The sequence below is a fragment of the Mesoplodon densirostris genome, chromosome 6, assembly GCF_025265405.1.
Source record: "Mesoplodon densirostris isolate mMesDen1 chromosome 6, mMesDen1 primary haplotype, whole genome shotgun sequence".
In the NCBI taxonomy this organism is placed as follows: Eukaryota; Metazoa; Chordata; class Mammalia; order Artiodactyla; family Ziphiidae; genus Mesoplodon; species Mesoplodon densirostris.
Genome location: NC_082666.1, coordinates 115,536,022 through 115,557,205, shown reverse-complemented (window position 1 = coordinate 115,557,205; position 21,184 = coordinate 115,536,022). Strand labels below are relative to the sequence as shown.

The 21,184-nt window shown below is 40.4% G+C and overlaps 2 protein-coding genes across 2 annotated transcripts in view; both read right to left on the bottom strand.

The window, feature by feature from the left end:
• The window catches only part of SHC3 (SHC adaptor protein 3), a 155,998-nt gene that overhangs the window by 122,795 nt on the left and 12,019 nt on the right, over positions 1-21,184 (bottom strand). The window lies entirely within an intron of this gene.
• Positions 12,689-14,971, bottom strand: LOC132492347 (keratin, type I cytoskeletal 25-like). The gene is given in 3 exon segments (XM_060101808.1): positions 12,689-12,873; positions 12,876-13,275; positions 14,891-14,971. Coding segments are annotated over 3 exon segments (666 nt in total).

Below are 21,184 nucleotides of genomic sequence, written 5' to 3'. Positions count from 1 at the left end.
AAATGGACTTTGTGAAAACCCAAGTTCACAATATTAAAATAAAGTATTTCCAATTGTGTCGGAAGGATTTCTTCAGGAAACAGAGGAATATGGGCAAACTGCACTATTATTAGCAATAATAACTTAAGAGCTCAGAATAAAATCAGCTTTCTGGATGAGAAACATTAAAAGCAAAAACATCTAGGGTTGGAGACAGAGTTCCTATAACAGAAATAAGTGTCACCGATAGAATAAGCTGAGCCAGCTTGTTCAAGAATTCAAAGAAAATTTTTTAAAAAGGAATTCAAAGAAATAATGGGGTGTGTGGGCAAGAATCCAGAGCCATCAGAAAAAGAACTAAAACTTACAAAGATCCTGAAAGAAAACTCAATTCATTCGGGACAGGAGGAAACTAAGGGAAAATGTTGTGCCTTCAATATGTAAGAAAAGAGTGGTAACCGCCGATAGCACTAAGACAAAAGGCATTATTTTGTAAGAGGGTCTTGATAAAGACGTTTCTTGGCAACTGTGTGCCTGAGCCAGCTACAAATGAACGGAAAGGGCAGGAAGCCAAAAATGAGTTGGGAAAGATTAGTCACAGGGCTGTCACCCTCCACGGGTTCTGATGGCTGTCGCCTTACCCGGAGAGCCAGGAGCTGCCATCTCAGAGGTCTACAGAGACCTGGAGACCCAGAGCCTCGGCCGTGAGTGTCTAAGGACAAGGGGGACATCGGAATTGTCCTAGCAGGTGTGTTTTTCCCTGCCCCACCAGGAGTTTTAGGGAGTGAAGGGGTCTTGGAGATGGGGACACATTTGGGGGCCAGAATTGCAAAACTTCCCCATGGGATGCAGGAATTTAAGGACCGAGGGACCGGGTCCTAGAACAACAGAAGACTGGACTCGCAGGAGGGCTGAGAGGCCAGGGGAGGTGTGTAGTGCTCACTGGAACCTGCCACTTTGAACCGACAACTTCCAGGCCCCGAAATTTATCCCACTCTTGCTGGTTGCTTGGGCCCTCCGGAACCTGAGGGGCAGAGCCTCTTGCATGGTTAGTTAGAGTGTAGTGTGCTTCACAAACTGGCAGGCAATATTCAGATTACAAATACACTCCTCACTCTTCGGGGAGAGGGAGATACCACTGTGCCCACCCTCAGGGCATTGAGAAACACCCAGACTTTCAAAGCTGTGCCCACCCTTCTTGGGCCTTCAGGGGCAGCTGGGGTTGTTTCCTGAGCCCTAGTGCTTGTTCTTCAGGACCATGGGCAGATCTGAATTTTCACCATGAGGATCCATCTGCAAAGGACGGTATTTAAAGAAAGATAGAGTCTAGCTTGAAATTCCATGAACCTGAGTAATAGAAGGGTAAACCATAAAAAAAAAAAAGTCTGCAAATGTTAAAAGAAAAGCAGGGCAATATTGTCTTTTTTTAAAATAATAATAATCTAATAAATGCCTTCTTTTTCCTCATATTTTCTCTGCCTAATCAAACACACATCCACATTTCTCTCTCTCTCTCTCTCTCTCTCTCTCTCTCTCTCTCTCTCTCTCTGTGTGTGTTTATATTGATAAAGGATATGACACGATACACACCTGGCATGCCACAGGGAGTATGCTGAGGGAAAGAAGTGGCCTCGTACTTTGATGTTATATCATTAAGGATGGTTGGATTTTCACGTGTGTGTGTGTGTGTGTGTATGTAACAAGTGCAAAAAGAGTAGATGCATTCACCTTATAATAAAAATATGTTTAATCTGTACAACCACATAGAAAATAATTTTTCTATACATATAAAGAGGCTCTGTTCTTTTGCTCCAGAAACTTCATTGCTGAAATTATAAGGAATGGGTCTTAATGACCCTCACTCCTAAAAAAGCTTCAGGGCCTCCCTGGTGGCGCAAGTGGTTGAGAGTCCGCCTGCCGATGCAGGGGATACGGGTTCGTGCCCCGGTCTGGGAGGATCCCATATGCCGCGGAGCGGCTGGGCCCGTGAGCCATGGCCGCTGAGCCTGCGCGTCCGGAGCCTGCGCGTCCGGAGCCTGTGCTCCGCAACGGGGGAGGCCACAACAGTGAGAGGCCCGCATACAGCAAAAAAAAAAAAAAAAAAAAAAGCTTCATACACAAAGATGCTTTATCAACTATTATTTACTACAAGAACAACAAAGACACAAACTAAACACTCCTCAGGAGATGAGGGTCAGTGTGGTGAAGCTATTGGATGGACTATGTCATCATCACATATTTATGAAGACTGTATAAATACTGGGAAAAGAATGCAACATAGTCAATTTTTAAAAACTATATAGTATGACAATAACCAGGTCTTTCAAAAGCTACATATAAAAAATGGAAGTAATTATACCAAAATGTTAATCATTAAGAGCAAACATTTATTAAGCACTCACTATGTGCCACACACGGTGCTGACCAGTTTGAGTGGTGATTCCTGCAATAGCCCCACACAACAGGTGCTATCACTAGCTCCATTGTACAGTGTGGAAACGGAGGCAGAGTATGAAGAGGGAATTTCCAGGACATACCCAGGCGACCACCAAACACGTGAAGATATATTCAACTTCATTGGCACTCAAAGCTATGCAGTGTAGACCACACCAAGAAATTGAAAATTGGCAAAAATTGAAAAGTTTAATGACATTAGTGTTGGTGGAAGTGAGATGAAACAGTGCTTATTTACTGTTGGTGGGACCATAATTGGTACAAGCATTTCAGAGAATGCCTCAGAAATTTAGATGTGCACTCTTCTCTTTTGATTCAAAACTTCTCTCGTGGAAAATTACTCGAGGGAGATTCTCACACATTTTAAGAGCGGACATGTGCAAAGATTTTTACTGTGTGATTGTATTAGAAAGAAATTAAATCATGGTTGATCCAAGAAGTAATTTTTTTTAATGGATCTGTTTTTGAAAAATTCCCAAGGCAAGTAAAATAATAATAATAATAGTAATAATAATAAGAATAAAAACTTCGGGAAAGTATGATACCATTTATGTTAAAACTGAAAAAGGAAAACCCACAAAACTACATATTCCTAGTAACATGTATGTCTGCATAGATGCATGTATATGCACAGAGAAAAAGATCTGCAAGAACAGGCAGCAAACTGGTAACTGCAGTGATCACTGGGAAGGAATCTTATACCTGACTGCTGTGAAGAGGGACTTTTGCTTTTTCACTCTATGTGACATAATTTTTTTCAGCAAGAATGTACCCATGTATTACTTATGCAATTACAAATGATTACATAGCTAAAGGGCAAATGAAATAAACCATGCTTAGAGTAATGGTTCTCAAAATTGAGCATACGTTAGAAGCACCTGGGCTTGTTGAGCCCAGAGTGCTAGGCCCTCCCCATTGTAGAGTTTTTGACTCAGTAGGTCTGCGTGGGGTCTGATGCTGATATCTGGTCAGAGGCCACACTTGGAAAACCAGTCCTTAGAAAGGTGAAATGCTGATCTTACAGGGTCACAGAAGAGCCAAGATTTGAACCCAGATCACGTCATATCGGACCCTAACTCTTGATCTCAATCACCTGCTGCCTAGGGATATCTTTATGTTGTGGGATTAAAGGGGATTTGTTTTTTGACCATTTTTTAAAATATATATTTTAAATATACTTATTGGGTTTTTAAATATAATATCAATCATCCTGAAAATCCATAAACAATACTTTCTATATTTTCCAAAGTTCATAAGTATTCATTGCTTTGGTAATTTTTTAAAAATTACATAACAAGCTCCCTTTGTCTCAGTGAAGCATCTGACAGAGACAGGGACTTCCTGGTGTGAACCTGAGCTGAGCTCCGAACAGGACTTAGCTCTCTGGGGTGGGAGACGAGCTCTCACTCCATTTATGATGGGCACGCAGAGCTGGCAACACATATCCTTTCCCTAATAGAAGGGCATCACCCCAAAATACAAATAGGCTTAACTAAGCCAAGGAAATTAAGAAGGAAGTGCATTCATATTATGAATGAGAATTCTTTTCCTGTTTAAAAATTGATAAAAGTTCTGGATGATGTTAGCTGCCTGCAGGCACACTGCAGCCTCCCCCTTCCACTCAAATCCCCAGTACTGGCAGAAGAGCTATAAAGAATAGGTGAATCCCTAATTACAATGGAAAGCAGAAGAAGGGGCATATCAGTGGACCAAACACTGTGTGCACAGCCGAGGACTGACACAGGAGCAATGATAAGCACAGACAGCATCAAGAGGATGTTGCCAAGAGAATGCCTTGTTCAGGCTTCATCCTGGTTCTTGAGCTAACTGCTTACAGGGGGACTCTGATTACAATGACTGACTTAGAGTAATCAAGACCACACCTAGAGATGGGCACAGTTCCTGAAATCCATTGCTGCTACATATGTGGAAAGAGCAAATGGAGACTGAGGAATCAACCACACTAAACACCAACGGTATACAAGTACAAAGACTGGGGATGAGGAAAAGAAAATTTAAAAGACATTGAAGATAGATTCAGACATTTCAACACCCATCAATATAAGATGCAGGCATCAGAATACAGAGAAGTAATAGAGAAGACCCAATTTCTCCCTTGAAATGTTCCAACAAGTACTAAGCAAGATTAAAAGAACAGGGAATTCCCTGGTGGTCCAGTGGTTAGGACTCTACGCTTCCACTGCAGGGGACATGTTCGATCCCTGGTCAGGGAACTAAGATCCCGCAAGCCACACAGTGCAGCCCCCCACAAAAAAAATGACTAAAAGAACAAATGAACAAAAACTCCCAAGTCTTGGTGTAATGTCAGAACGAAGATAAAGAAGAAATTCTAGAAAGTTTGGGAGTTGGAGATGAACATTCAATTACTTAAAAAAGAATTAGACACAAAAATGTGAAGGTAGTTAATGCCTTCTGAACTGTGCACTTAAAATGGTTAAAATGGTAAATTTTCTGTTTGTATATTTTAACACAGTTTAAAATACATACATACATGAATACATAGATAAAAGAATGAGCAGATGGACAGCAGACCTCTCATCCACAACTTCAGATACAAAAAGACAATGGAGCAACATCTTCAAAATTCTGAAGGAAGATAATTTTTAAACCTAGAATTCAACACCCAGCTAAACTACACTGTGGAGGGGGACAGGAGGAGAACATTCTCAGATGCACATAGATTCAGAAAGTTTACTGCACAGAAACTCTCTTGAAAGAATTACTTGAGGTTGTACTCAGCAAGAATTAAAATAAATCCTAGAAAAAGAAATGGGAAATAGGATGCAATATTTAATAATCAATGAAATTAACTGTTAAGTCTAAACATCTATGGCTGCATCTTAATATAATAATAATCTGGAACTAAAGTTCTATGTAGGCATGGAAGGTAGAAGGAGCATAGCAGAGGGAGGATGGCAATGAAGAGAAATGAAAGGTGGTGAGGCTCTTGTCTCCTTTGGACTAGAATACTGACTAACTTCAGATACTAAAGCTAGTATTAGCAAATACCAGTTTAAACCGTGCATTATATTTTAAGGTAACTTCAAGGGGAAAATACATAAATGAAAGGTGATCGGTTTCATTAGTCATCAGGTAACTGCTCATTGAACCACAATGCACACACTACACACCCACCCTAGTGGTAAAGTGGAAAATATAATATCAAGAGTGGGGGAGGATGTGGAGCAACAGGAACTCTTTCACTGCTGGTAGGAGTGTAAATTAGGGCAAACACTTGGGAAAACTGTTTGGCATTTTCTTCTGAAACTGAATATGTGCATACCCTGTGATCCAGCAATTCCACTCCAAGAGAAATAAATCCATCTGCCACCAAAAGAAATGTATGAAAATATTCAGAGTAGCACTATTCATAATAGTCCCAAACTGAAGGAAAACCAAATATCCATCAATGGTGTAATGAATAAATAAATAGTAATATATTCACAAAATATAGTGATTGATGGTACAGCAATGAGAATTGGAAGAACCTCAACTATATGCAAAAGCTTATCTCTGTAATTGACAAAGAAGACTCTTCAACCACGTCATTCGTTCTCTAAATGTTGGCAGAGCCCCCACTCTGTGCCAGAACTAGTCTAAGCAGATGGTAGGATACCAGCGAACAGGATAGGTGAGGTCGTGCACTGACTGAGGGTCCATTCGAGTCAGGAAAGTAGGTAATAAATATAAATAAATAATTGTTCTATCCTTCACCTGCCTTTTGGGCCTCATGCACTAACTCCACACCCATACTCCTAACCAAACCGAATTTTCCATCACCACCTTCTCCACCCCACCTTCTCACACCTCCCGTGTCCATATATGCAATGAACTGCTGCCTGCAATCCCTTCTTTCCTCCCCTCCCTTCCACTTCCCCTTCTCAGATCCCCTCCAATCCTTAACGATCCACATCAAATATCAGACACCCAGAAAGTGCCCCTCCCCCCTCAAGTAATAACATCCCTTATTGTATGAGAGCGCTATTTGTGTTCTGCTGCCATGGACCTCTTTGCCTGTTTGCATGATGCCTTTTCACCATTTTATCACGGCACAAGGCTTTGCACAGAAAATGTAGCAAAGTTACGCTGCCAAAATTAAAAATGAAGAAAAGTTAAACCTTTAGGGCTCTTTGTCATTGCCATGCCATCCCTCCCTATCAATTCCCTCACATCCCAGGATGCCTCCAAAATGTCGAGTTAGTGCCCTGCATCATTGTCCCCTAACCTAGTGCAGGCTCCAGCACCCATTTACACATTTTGTCACCCAGAAGAAGCTGCAGGATTGTGTCTCTATTCCTCTTTGCATTCCTAATGCCTCACCTGGAATGGGTACAAAATAAATGTTTGGTGAATGTATTCACTAAAGGTTAATGAAGTTAAAGATGCTTTCAACATCCCTCCAGTAATCAGAACTAGAAAGCTTATAACACTTCATTTGATAATGCAGAAATCTCATGAATCACAATTTTTTCATTAACTTTTCATTTCACTTATTAGCACCAATTTACAATGGTTTGTGATATGTAATGTACTTGAACATTCTCTGATTGTGTTTCCCTGAAATTATTCTGGAATGTAGATATTTGACTGTTAAATAAGCCTTTTCACTTAGCTATATTAATCCAAGTGAATGTCTGAGACTGTATTTTAAGTTAAAGAACAATACGAAAAAACAAGGTGGGGGACGGGAATGCTGATCCTAGCAAAGGAAGAGAGGAGTAAAAAGCACAATAAATATTTGTGACAATATTCTGTAATTATTTCAAAATAAAAAGTTTTTAAAAAATATTCAGGAATGGAAAAAAGCAGACTATAATACTATTGCTATAAATTTCAACATTTTCTCCAGTTTACCTAGGTGTCAATTTTTCCCCATCTAGAGCAGTATCCTGGAAATGGATACAGGTAACATTCAATTGGGATTACAGGTGCATTTCCTAAAAGACCAGCAAATTGATAGTTTTCCAATTGAATCACATACTTAGTTTCCCAATGACTAATTACAATTTTTAAATGAATATATATTCTATGAGTTAGCCACCTAATCTCTAAGCCTGTATGTTAACTGGCATGTGTTCTTTTAAGCCGAGTACGCCATAATGACACAATTCAACATGAATTTAATGCTTCTATGTGCCAAGCACTACGATATAAAAATGAACAAGAAAAACCACTGACCTCAAATTTCACTCCTCTGTCTTCCATTCTTTTAAAAGCATAAGAAGACAGTTCTAAGAAAGGCACATGTCACTTTTGCTGGCTGGCGAATGACAAAGCCTTGTGAAGCTCTGCATATTTCTGCATTCAGCTCGATAGACAAGAGTGGACTTTGGATTCATACTGCCCTAGGTTACAGACCCACCTCGTGGTTGTGTGAACTGCAGCAAACCACTGAGACTTTCTGAGTCTCTTTTTCCTCATCTGTAAAATGGGATTATTGTGAGAAATACACGAGACAGCATGGATTTTAAACAAATGGCATTAATTAAGCCAGTCACAATGAGTGAAAGCTACCTATACTATATTCAGAACACTGACTATTCATCCACAACACACTCCTGTGATAAGTATTTCAATTGGCTTTTCATAAAACTTGTACCAATTTATACATCAGCTCATGGTGTCTGAGAGTACCTTTCCCCTCCCTCTTTGCCAACTCTGCAGTATGTGAGTTATTTTCATTTTACTATCTACCTGAAAATCATAATTTTTACAACGAACTTCATTGCCTCGGAAATGAGATTTTATTTACATTTTAATGCCTAGTCTCTTTCACCTAATCTAAGGAAATAATGAGGGGCCCATCAGAAAAGGCATGGCCCCTCCACACCCCGCTCCTGAGACCTTTCACGCTGTGCCCTGTTATCTAAAACACTTTCTTCCTTTCTTCACCTAGATGACTGCTCTGACATTCAGACTTCACATGCTTGATGAAGTCAAGTCCCCTCTTCCCTCTGGCTCATTTTATTTAACATACCCACATTTTTAGCAATTCTGTTTGATTGAGATATAATTCATCTGCTATAAAAAGTCATCCTTTGAACATGTACAATTGTCAGTTTTAGTATATTCACAATATTGTACAATCTTCCCCACTATTTAACTCCAGAACATTCTTGTCACCCCCAAAATAAACCTGGGTAGAGACTCATTAGCAGTCTCCACCCTCTCTCCACCCTAGCTCCTGGCAACCACTAATCTACTTTTTATTTCTACAGAGTGGCCAATTCTGGACATTCTATATAAATGGAATTATAAATATGTGCCCTTTTGTGTCTGTCTTCTTTCACTCAGCATGTTTTCAAGTCTCATCCATGTTACAGCACGTGTTGGTGTTTCATTCCTTCTCCTAGGTGAATACTATGCCATTGTATCCATTCAGCAGCTGATGGACACTTGGGTTATTTCCACTTTGGGGCTATTATAAAGAAAGCTGCCATGAACATTCATGTAAATTTTCATGTGAACATATGCTTTCAGTTCTCTTGGGTGTATACGTAGGAGTGGAATTGCTGGGTCATGTGGTAACTCTATGTTTAACATTCTGAAGAACCACCAAAACTTTTTCCAAAGCAGGTGTAGCATTTTACATTCCCATCAGCAACATATGAGTTCCAATTCCTCCACATCTTCACCAACAGCACTCGATATTGTTTGTCTTTTTAATTTCAGCTATCCTAGTGGGTGTGAAGTGATATCTTATTGTGGTTTTGATTTGCATTTCCCTAATGACTAAAGATGTTGAGCATCTTTTCATGTGATTACTGGCCATCTGTATGTCTTTTTTGGAGAAATGTCTGTTCAAATCCTTTGCTCATTTTTTAAATTGGGTTATTTTTGTCTTTAATGTTGAATTATAATAATTCCTTATATATTCTGGATGTCAGTCCCTTATCAGACATATGAGTTGCAAATATTTTCTCCCATTCTCTGGTTGTCTTTTCACTTTCTTGACAGTGTCCTTTGAAGCACAAAAATTTCCATTTTAATGAAGTTCAATTTATCTATTTTTCTTCTGTTGTTTGTGCTTTTGGTATCATAGCTGAAAAATGATTGCCTAATCCATGATCACAAAGATCTACTCCTATGTGTTTTCTAAGAGTTTTGTGGTTTTAGTTCTTAAAGTCTTTGATCCAGCATGAGTTTATTTTTATATATGATGTGGGAAGGGGTCCAACTTCATTCTTTTGCATGTGGATATCTAGTTGTCTTAGCACCATCTGCTGAAAAGACAATTACCCATTGAACAGTGTTGGAACCTATGTCAAAAATAAATTGATCATAAATGTATGGATTTATTTCTGGACTCCCAATTCTATTCCATTGATCTATATATCTATACTTAGGCCAGTATCATATTGTCTTGAAATCAGAAAATGTGAGTCCTCTAACTTTTTTCTTCTTTATCAAGATTATTTTGGCTCTTCTGGGCATGGCTGCATTTTAAATTATTTGATTAGTTTTTAAATTGTCTTTATTTGATTAGCTTATTTCATTTGTTTCTGACTTCCTAACCAGAATGTAAGCTCTATGAGGCAAAAGACCACATCTGTTTTTTTTTATCCCCAATTTGTACCCTCTGCAACTGTACAGGGCCTGAGTATAAACTCAGTGCGATTTACTGAGTAAATGAATGAATGATTGAATACCCAAGCTTTTATAGTGATAAATATTGGAAATAGCCTAAATATTAAAAAATAAGAAAATGTTTAATTAAGTTATAATGCTTTAATGGAATAGAATATTATTCAATCATTAAAAACAATGTCTTCTAGGGAATTCCCTGGCCATCCAGCGGTTAGGACTCCCTTTCACTGCCAAGGGCCTAGGTTCAATCCCTGGTTGGGGAACTAAGATCCCACAAACCACACAGTGCAGCCAAAAAAAAAAAAAAAGTCTTCTAATAATATTGAATAATTTGGAGAATCATTGAACCTGATCTCAATTTTGCATAAGTAAAAATAAAGGCTAAAAAACATCATGGAAATCTTAATAGCAGTTACTATGAAAATTGTGATTACAGGTAAGTTTAATTTTCTTTATTCTTTTCTCTAGTTTCTACTTTTTCTGCAGTTAGCATGTATCACTTTCGTAAGAGAAAGCTAAACATTATTAACTAGAAGTATCCATATTTAGTAAGGTTGTGTACAGACTTTGGGTTTTGCAATAATGGTCAGTGAATCTCTTTTTAGGATTTTGTTGTTAGTGGCACCAACCCCTAGTGACTTGAATGGCTTCAGGTTCTATGGAGAACTGGCACATGCGATGAACTGTTCTCCAGGAAATCTGAGTTAAATATATGGGGCATAAAGTACACTATAAACGAGCTCCTGCTTGAGTCTCATCTCTGACTTGGTGAATCATCACTCAGCAACCTGTGAGAACCCAAAGGCCCAGGGCAGGCTGTGAACTTCACCTCTTTCACCCAAATCCCCAAATCCCCATTGGGTGACCCCAATGGTGAGCACATGTAAGGGCTACTATACCCACTATCAAATAGAGTTCAAATGTCATCAATTTATAGAATGTGTGGCAACTGTTTTTTTGTTTGTTTGTTTGTTTGTTTTTTAAATTTTATTATTTGGCTGTGTAGGGTGTTAGCTTCGGCACTTGGGATCTTCACTGCAGCATTCAGGATCTTTTGTCGCGGTGCGCAGGCTCTTCATTATGGCGTGCGGGCTTCTCTAGTTGCGGCGCATGGGCTCTAGAGAGTTGAGCTCAGTAGTTACAGTGCGTGGGCTTAGTTGCCCCACGGCACGTGGGATCTTAGTCCCCTGACCAGGGATTGAACTTACATCCCCTGCATTGGAAGACGGATTCTTAACCACTGGAGCACCAGAGAAGTTCCTGTGTGGGGACTTTAAATTCAAGCAAAATTCTGTTCCAGAAATTTTAGGTTTGAAAAATCCTTTAGAACTACTGAAGTTAGCTGTGGCCCAACTATCTTAGCAAGTCGATCACAAACCCTTGTGTTCAAGAGCTACTTCTCTACAAATAACAAATGTTGGAGACAGTGTGGAGAAAAGGGAACAGTACTCTACACTGTTGATGGGAATGTAAAATGGTGCAGCCACTGTGGAAAACAGTATGGAGGTTCCTTTAAAAACTAAAAATAGAGTTGCCATATAATCCAGCAATCCCACTCATGGCATATATACAGAGAAAACTGTTAATTCAAAAAGACACATGCACCCCAATGTTCATAGCAGCACTATTTATAAGCCAAGACATGGAAGTAACCTAAATGTCTGTCGACAGATGAATGGGTAAAGAAGAGGTGGTAAATATATATCTATGTATAGATATAATGGAAAATTACTCAGCCATTAAAAAAGAATGAAACAATGCCATTTGCAGCAACATGGATGGACCTAGAGATTATCATACTAGGTGAAGTAAATCGGAACGAAAAGGACAAATACCGTATGATATCATTTATATGTGGAATCTAAAATATGACACAAATGAACTTACTTATAAAACAGAAACAGACTCACGGACATAGAAAACAAACTTATGGTTATCAAAGGGGAAAGGGAGTGGTGGAGGGATAAATTAGGAGTTTGGGATTAGCAGATACCAACTATTATATACAAAATAGATAAACAACAAAGCCCTATTGGATAGCACAAGGAACTATATTCAATATCCTGTAATAAACCATACTGGGAAATAATATATGATATATATATACATATATATGCATATATATATATATATATATATCACTTTGCTGTACACCAGAAACTAACATTTAAATCAGCTATATTTCAATTTTTAAAAAAAGAGCACCTTCTCACAATTTTCAAGTCAACCATGCCCACTCTCCCACTTATATAACATGGCATGTAATTCTGTCTGGTATTGCTATGAAATAATTTCAGGTTCCAAAATGATTTGATTTAGTGATGCTAAAGTTAAGATTATTTGTTATGTGTTTGTATATATATATACATATTTTTTTAAAGGAAGAAGGTTTACTGACTACAAAGAATTGACATCATTTTCTGTACGGTAATCAAATGAGTCATCACATCTGTACATGACGTTCTTCCAAATGAATGCGAAGATGCTATTGATAATGCTATTGATTTCCCAGAGAAAGGTTATATTTCAGTAACAGAAAGGCAAGAGGACAGACCTTTTTCTTAGGCTTGCTCATTTTTCCAGACAGACATATAACACCTTCTCTTCTCAGAGAGTATTTGGCATATGCTCTCTCTTGTGTATCAAATTAATTGCTTTGAGATTTCTCCTCCAAGGAGTGGAGCCTGGTGATAAGTGTTTTGCTGCTTTGGTCTACCTCCTCAAGGACTTTCTTAACCACTATGGGTTTGGCCAGATCTTTGATTTGGTTTCCCACATTTCCAGATACATAATCTTTAGACTTGTAACCTTTGGACTCACAAGCCCCATCACCTCGATGAGGGGACAGTAGGTCTCGATTTCTTGTTCCAGGTGGACTTTGATGTCCAGGAGCTACTCGTACTCCAGTTTCTGGCCCTCGGTCTCCATCCTGACCTGCTGTAGCTGTTCCTCCAGGGCCCCGATCTGAGCCTGGATCTGGGCCAGATGCACACAGTAGGTGCCCTCGGTCTCTGTCAAGGAGCACTCCAGGGAGTGTTTCGTGGCTAGGAGAGACTGAAGTTCAATTTCCAGCGTTTGGGCTGAGGTGGTGGTTCCCATATCCTCAGAGATCTGCTGTTGCAGTGAAGCGCTCTTTTCATTGAACCAGGACTCGGCGTCCCTGCGGTTCTGCTTGGCCAGGGCTTCATACTCAGCCTGCATGCTGTTCAGCAGAACCGTGAGGTCCACACCGGGCTGTACATATTTGAGAAAAGAAAATTCTAGATTTCATCAATTAATTTGCCTAATCTACTTTATATGAGATTTGGTATCCTTAAAGTTATATATTTATAAGACTTCCTGTAAAAATAGCCTTGAGTTTATTGAAATGTTACTGCCCACACAAGAAGAATGGGTCATACTTAACAGCACTAATTTTGCCACTATCATAGCTTTTTTTAATTTAAAAGTTCATGGACATAAACTAATAAATGGTGGCAGAAGTCAGAAGAGTGGGTACTCTTGGATGGGTCCTGACTGGCTGGGGCACAAGGAAGCCTGGGAGCACCTGAGAATATGCTTTTGGTCTTTGTCAGGTACTTGTGTGGGTGTGATGTATTTGTATATATATGGTGCTCTTTGAGCTGAACATTCAAGGTTGCATGGTCTACTATGTAGTCAACAAAAAGAATAAAAGATCATTGCTTTTAAGAAAACCCTCGGGCTGCCCTGGTGGCGCAGTGGTTAAGAATACTCCTGTTAATGCAGGGGACACGGGTTTGAGCCCTGGTCTGGAAAGATCCCACGTGCCATGGAACAACTAAGCCCATGAGCCACAACTACTGAGCCTGTGCTCTAGAGCCCTCAAGCCACAACTACTGAGCCCACATGCCACAACTACTGAAGCCCGTGTGCCTAGAGCCTGTGCTCTGCAACAAAGAGAAGCCACCACAATGAGGAGCCCGCGCACCACAACAAAGAGTAGCCCCCACATGCTGCAACTAGAGAAAGCCCACACACAGCAACGAAGACCCAATGCAGCCAAAAATAAATAAATTAATTTTTTTTTAATAAATTTATTTTTGGCTGCATTGGGTCTTCGTTGCTGTGTGTGGGCTTTCTCTGGTTGCGGCGAGCGGGAGCCACTCTTCATCGGGGTGCGCGGGCCTCTCACTGTCGCGGCCTCTCTTGTTGCGGAGGACAGGCTCCAGACGCGCAGGCTCAGTAAGTTGTGGCTCATAGGCCCAGTTGCTCTGCGGCATGTGGGATCTTCCCAGACCAGGGCTCGAACCCGTGTCCCCTGCATTGGCAGGCAGATTCTCAACCACTGTGTCACCAGAGAAGCTCCTAAATTAATTAATTTTTTTAAAAACTTAAAAAAAAAGAAAGCCCTCAAAGTCATTTTATTTTTAATACTCAACTTCTTCTGATGAATCATGTATGTTCATTGTACAAAAATTTGGAAAACACAAACAAGCATCAAAAGATGAAAATCATTTCTAATCAACCCACCAGAATAACTTGGCTTTATAATAAATGTTGTTTGAAGCCCTGTAACAGCTCAGTTTCTGTTCCCTGGCTTATAGGGCAGCTGTCAAGCTCTTTATGAGAACCTATCAACTTCAACACTGACACTGGAAGCTATGGCCGCATAGACACCACACACCCACAATGCAACCTGTTTCCAGCATCCATGCTGCTTCTTCCCAGCAGCAAAAACCAGTTGGCTGATTTTCAAAACCAGTTACTGGCAATTACCTTGTTATTCACCCTCCATGACAAAACCCATGCTGTTCATACTGCAGCCCCCAAGAAAATGTGCAGACGCTGTGAAGCTGAGAACCCAAAATAGGCACCAGGAAGCAATCACTTCCCAGCTTTCATCCCATCGAGTCTCAGCCTCACGTTCACCTCGGTGGCATCGAGAGCAGTGCTGCACCAGCACATCCATCTCCTGGAATGGATTCACATGTTAGGAGGTTGAGCTGACACAGAGTTGGAGTTATAATCTTGTGGTATGACGGTACTCTTTCTTGACTAAAGCAAATGAATAATCAATCTCTTTGACTGAAGACAGAGGTCATCCCTGACTCATGGAACTTTGGAGAGGTGAGCTCCAGATTCAATAATAGGGACACAGATGGCTCAAATAGCATACTTTCAGGAAGCCTCTGTCACCTGCCAGGCACTGTGCCGGTTGCCCTATTAATGTTCATTCACTGCACTCCTCCTGACTACTCTATAAGACGATGCTGTAGTCACCCCCATTTCAGACAAGGGACTTGAGGCTCAGATGCACCTCTTCCTGGTAGGCATCACCCTGTGGAAGGGAAAATTAAGAGTTAAGTAGAGTTGTCTGTCATGTGTCCAGAGAACCCGGGGTACCTGCTGTTAAGAGTAAAGCCAGAAATGTGTCTCCGGTGCAGTGGCACAAAGGTCACATGACGTGATGAGGTAGATGCCTCAGGACAGTCTTGTGGGAATAAATGGGTTGTATGTTGAGAGAGGTAACAACCCACTTTCACTTTCCCTATTTCCTTCATCAGATTCTTTTCAGCTCCCTTACAGGGAAGAAATTAGCCATTTGGTGCCATAGGAACCCTATGGCTTAACGTTTCCTTAGCTAGTGCGACAATTCTCTTTTAATCTTTCATCTCACGGGGAAAATTATTAATACAAATGCCATATAGGCTTTCATCAGAAGAGCCAGGATGTCATTGTAAATGTTAGCTGGTGGCGTGTGTCATCCATCTCATTTACGATGAGGAAGCTGAGTCAGAGAGAGGAAGTATGACTGGGGTTTGGTTAAAAGTAAATCACTGTGCTTCATTTCATCTGAAAATCACAGCAACGCAATAGGCCACATCTGCTATTCAAAGTCAAAGGAAAAGATGGAAGAAATATTCCCAAAATACATATGGGCATTACAGCTAAAGCCCTGTTCTAGTTCATGTGTAAAGGAGGCAAAGCTGACCAGCCCTCTTTATCCTATGGAGTGTGTCTCCATTCACCACTCTCAACCTCACTCTGACACTGAACTAGCTGCTTGGTCTCAGAAGATACATTCTCTCACCTTGGGCATTGGTTTTCTTCACCTCTCACTATCTGAAAAAATAAATAAAAAGATTATTGGACAAGATGGCCCCTGAGGTCTACTTAGCTTCTCTCTGTGTAGGTGAACCCCTTGCAAGCCTAGTGCCAACAGCCACCTTCTTAGCCCAGCCAGCCTTCTTCTGTGGGCCCACTCACGGGCCCTGGAGCCCCAGTCTCAGTACTGGGCCTCCGTTTAATTGCACCAGACTGTATCTGGATTCCTGGCTTCGCATTCCACTCCTTGCCACACTCCCTTTGCCTGGAGCCCACCTCACTGTCCTGGCTCTTAGGGAGCTGCCGCCAGCCCAGGGTCTGGACTCTAACAAACTGAGAACAGGGCCAAGCTGTCTCGGAAGCCTTGTCAGGGCTACAGGATCTATTGAAATAACCCCTTCTACATTCCTAGGATTGGTGACTTGTATCTTCTCTCTTTTGATCTTTGTCAGTCTTGCTGGGTTTATTCATCTTATTGATTTTTTTCAAAGAAACAGATTTTTGTTTTATTGACTTTTTTCTATTGATTTTGTTTTTCATTACCTTGATTTTGCTTTCATCTTTGTTATTTTCTTATGGCTGCTTGCTTTGGCTTTATTTTGTTCTTTTTTAGTGTTGAGCTAGATAGTTGGATTATTGGTTGGAGAACTTTTTTCCAATGTAAGCATTTGTGGCTATATACTTCCCTCTTGGCACTATTCTAGCTGTGTCCCACATATTTTGATATGATGTAGTTTCATTTTCATTCAATTCTATGTATTTTAAAATTTTCTTTGAAATGTGTCCTTTGTCCCATGGATTATTTATAGGCATGTGGCTTAATTTCCAAGTGTTTGGATATTTTCCTGCTGTCTTTCCTTATTGCTTTCTAATTTGAATCCATTGTGGTCAGAGAACATACTCTGTATGATTCCAATTATTTTAAACTTGGTTAGATTTGCTTGTTTTATGGCTTGAGGAATGGTCTGTTTTGGTAGATGTTCCATGAGCACTTGATAAGAATGTTTTTTCTGCTGTGGTTTCATGGAGGACTCTGGATGTCTACTAGATTCTGTGGTTGATTATGATGTTCAGTTTTGGATATCCTTGATGATTTTCAGCACAGTAGCCTATCAATTGCTCAGAGTGGGCTGTGGAAATCTCCATCTATAATTGTGGATAGAGACAAGCATTTCTGTACTTGTTTCTACTATAAGAATTAGTTCATATTACTCACACGTTGTTGCACCATGCTCTTCTCAGCCAGCGATGCCTCTTTTCCAATAAACCATAATAAAATTCTAACTCACTGTTTTAAATGTCTGTATGTTACTGCATGGTTTTGAATGCATCAGAACTTATAGCACCACTGTATTGTGGGACATTCACTTTGTTCTATGGGTGGCATTATTCCCACTGATGATTCCACTGGCCTTCTTAATTGCAATTCTGAGCTTTGATGACAAAGGCTGATGGTTGGAAGGTCTCAATTGTTGAGTGGCCTATAGTAGGAGGGTGGGAGGGCAGAGGTGAGTTTACACTGGGCCTTTAGATAAAAGGAAGTGTGACTCTGAAAATCATCTGCTTGTAGATTATAACAAATAAGGCATAAAGAAAACCCTATCATCCTTTCTTGGAAAAAGGAGCAGCTGCATCTTAGACAAAGATGAATTTATCTCTGTCGTGTAGACATATGAACTAAGGTCCAAATTATTCTCAGGACAGGACAAAACTCTACAAATAGAATATACACCAACACAAGCAATTCCACCAAATTCTTTACATGAGCAAAATCTCTTAAATGTAATTTACAAACTAAGACGTAAACAGGTAAGAGAATCCAGGATATCATGAGATCAGGACTGTTGACTGAGTGAGAAATGTTTAGCTTGGAGAGGAGAAAGTGAGGGAAATATACCTCCAGCTCCCAGCCTCATGAAGGGAGGTTGCCTAGTGTAATCCAACAAGGACCAGCAATGGACTGGTTCCCCCCATTGAAGGGGCAGCATCCTGACTCCAAGGGGCTACAGCCCCTGTTACCGACAAATGGCAGCCAACATCTCAGCGTCCCTCTGACTGTGGCCAGTCTGCAGTGGAATGTCTTTCCCACCCCCCGCTAGTCAAATGCCGTGCCCACTCCCACCTCCAAAGTGTCTCTCACTCTGGTTCTCCTGCTTGAACATCCTCCATCCCTCCACCTACCCAGATCTGGACAATCTTTCAGGACCCAGAAAAAACATCCCACACCCTCTGAGAAGCCTTTCTTAATAACTCAAGCCACCACCAATCTCTCACCACGCCTTTAGCACCTTATTAAACATGATACTTTTTTCTTTCTTTTTAAAATGGAGCAGCTTTTCCTCCTCAACTGGATCACAAGTCCCTTTTGGAAAATCACCCTGTACCTCTTTGACAATCTACAATACCTTCCACAGGACAAGGCAAGTAATGGAGCCCTCAAAAAATACTTGTTGATACATTCATTTTCCCTCATTCTTTTTCATAAATCCACGTGCTTTAACTAAAGGTGGGGGCATGTGGAAGTGTGCAGGAGTTTAGCTTTCTGTTTGGAAACGTCCTGGTGACATTTGGCTATACAATATTTTACCTTAATAATGCTTATTCATGGCTCTCATTAAAGTTGATTCTCTTACTGAAACCCTTCTGTAATTAGCTTTAAAGAAAAAGAGCAATAAAAACAGAATTCATGGGTCTGCTAATAAGGCTTCTCATCTATGGAACAGCCTGTAAAGACTTTGGGTGGGCTGTGTCATACATGTCAGTTCATGGAAAGAGCAATCATCAAGGGATTTTTAAACAGAATGGAGCTCAAAATGTGCCTCTCTGAAGTTACATTCTTAATCACCAACCATATATAAATAGGCCCACAGGTCACCCTCCTCACCAGTCTCTTTTGTTCTGTCACATTCCCCAGTGTCCTACAGTCACCTTGATTCCTCCCTCTTCACATGTTAAGTGTTTATCACTGGCTCTTTCCCCAGGGAAGTTTTGGGAAGAGCCAGCTGACCTCCTTTTCCAGAATTCATGGCCTTCTATCAATCACACACCTGTAAAGCCCCCTCTGGAGAATGATTTCCTTGAAAGCAGGGACCATTTAGTCCATCTTGGGTTCTCAGGAGCCCCAGCAATAGGCATCCGGTAGGTTCCCACTTAGCATGGATTGAATCAATGAACACAAAGACAAACCCACAGGGCTATGGAGATCCTAAGAAGTGATCATTAACTCTGCTTCGTACACTCTGCTGCTGAGTCTTGAAAGCTAACAGAGAGTTATTTCAGGCCAAGATGGAGTGGACAGAAAGGGCCCAGAGCGGGAGAATTTGAGCTAAGGTCAGAGTTGCAACTGGTTTGGGGAAAACAAGCTGTTTCATGTAGCTGAAATATTGGTGGTTGAGGGGCAAAAGATGAAGCTCAAGAGCTAGACTGAAGCCAAACCATGAAAGTTTGTGTGTCATAATAAGGCATTTGGATTGACTTCTACAAGCAAAGGCAAGCAACAGAGAGCTTATAATTAGAAAGATGAGAGATATTTAGTTTACAAAGGTAAATGATTCACCACATTAATAGAAAAAGGGTGAAAATATATACTTATCTCAAATGCTGAAAACTAATTTGGAAGTTCATTTGGAAAACTAGGGTTATAGGAAATGTTTATTAACTTGTAGAAGTGTATATAATAGTAAATGTCCTCCTTTATAATAAGTACAGAAGACTGACTTTGTAGCCAGAAGTGAAAAAGTCACCTTCAATGAATGGATAAAGATGTGGCACGGGCTTCCCTGGTGGCACAGTGGTTGAGAGTCCGCCTGCCGATGCAGGGGACACGGGTTCGTGCCCCGGTCTGGGAAGAGCCCACATGTCGCGGAGCGGCTAGGCCCATGAGCCATGGCCGCTGGGCCTGCGCGTCCGGAGCCTGGGCTCCGCAACGGGAGAGGCCGCAACAGTGAGAGGCCCGCGTACCGCAAAAAAATAAAAATAATTAAAAAAAGAAGATGTGGCACATATATACAATGGAATATTACTCATCCATAAAAAGAAATGAAATTGAGTTATTTGTAGTGAGGTGGATGGACCTACAGTCTGTCATACAGAGAGTGAAGTAAGTCAGAAAGAGAAAAACAAATTCCGTATGCTAACACATATATATGGAGTCTAAAAAAAAATGGTTCTGAAGAACCTGGGGGCAGGAAAGGAATAAAAACACAGACGTAGAGAACGTACTTAAGGACACAGACATAGAGAACAGACTTAAGCATACAGGGAGGGGGAAGGGCAAGCTGGGACAAAGTGAGAGAGTGACATGGACATATATACACTACCGAATGTAAAATAGATAGCTAGTGGGAAGCAGCCGCATAGCACAGGGAGATCAGCTCGGTGCTCTGTGACCACCTAGAGGGGCGTGATAGGGAAGGTGGGAGGGAGATGCAAGAGGGAGGAGATATGGGGATATATGTATATGTATAGCTGATTCACTTTTTTATAAAGCAGAAACTAACACACCATTGTAAAACAATTATACTCCAATAAAAATGTTAAAAAAATTTTTAATTTAAAAAATAAAAAAGTCACCTTCACCAACAGAATTGATTACTGTACTCTAGGTCCCATGAATGTAATAAGAAAAGAAAAGATTAATATTAGCTAAAACTTATTGTACACAGAGGCAAAAATATTTGCCCAAATAGGAAGATTCATGTAGAAGAATGTTCATTATTTTACAATCTGTGATAAATTGGGAACTATCTACATGTCTAACAATAGGGAACTAACTGAATAAGTATTAGCACCTCCTTGTATACGAATATTAAGCAAATGCCAAAAAGAATGAAGCAGAATTATAGGTACTAATATTGAAAGATTTCCAAAGCATATTAAATGAAAAGAACAAGTCACAGAACTATGTATGTAGAATACTTTGCTTTGTGAAACAGAAAAGAAAAAGAAAAGATAAAAGAAAGGAAGAAAAAAAAGTGTGTATGTGTGTGTCTGGAAATATAAATAACAAACAGGTGATGGTGATTACCTCTGAGAGGAAGAAAATTAGAAGGGAAATCAGCTGAAGGGAAACTTTGAA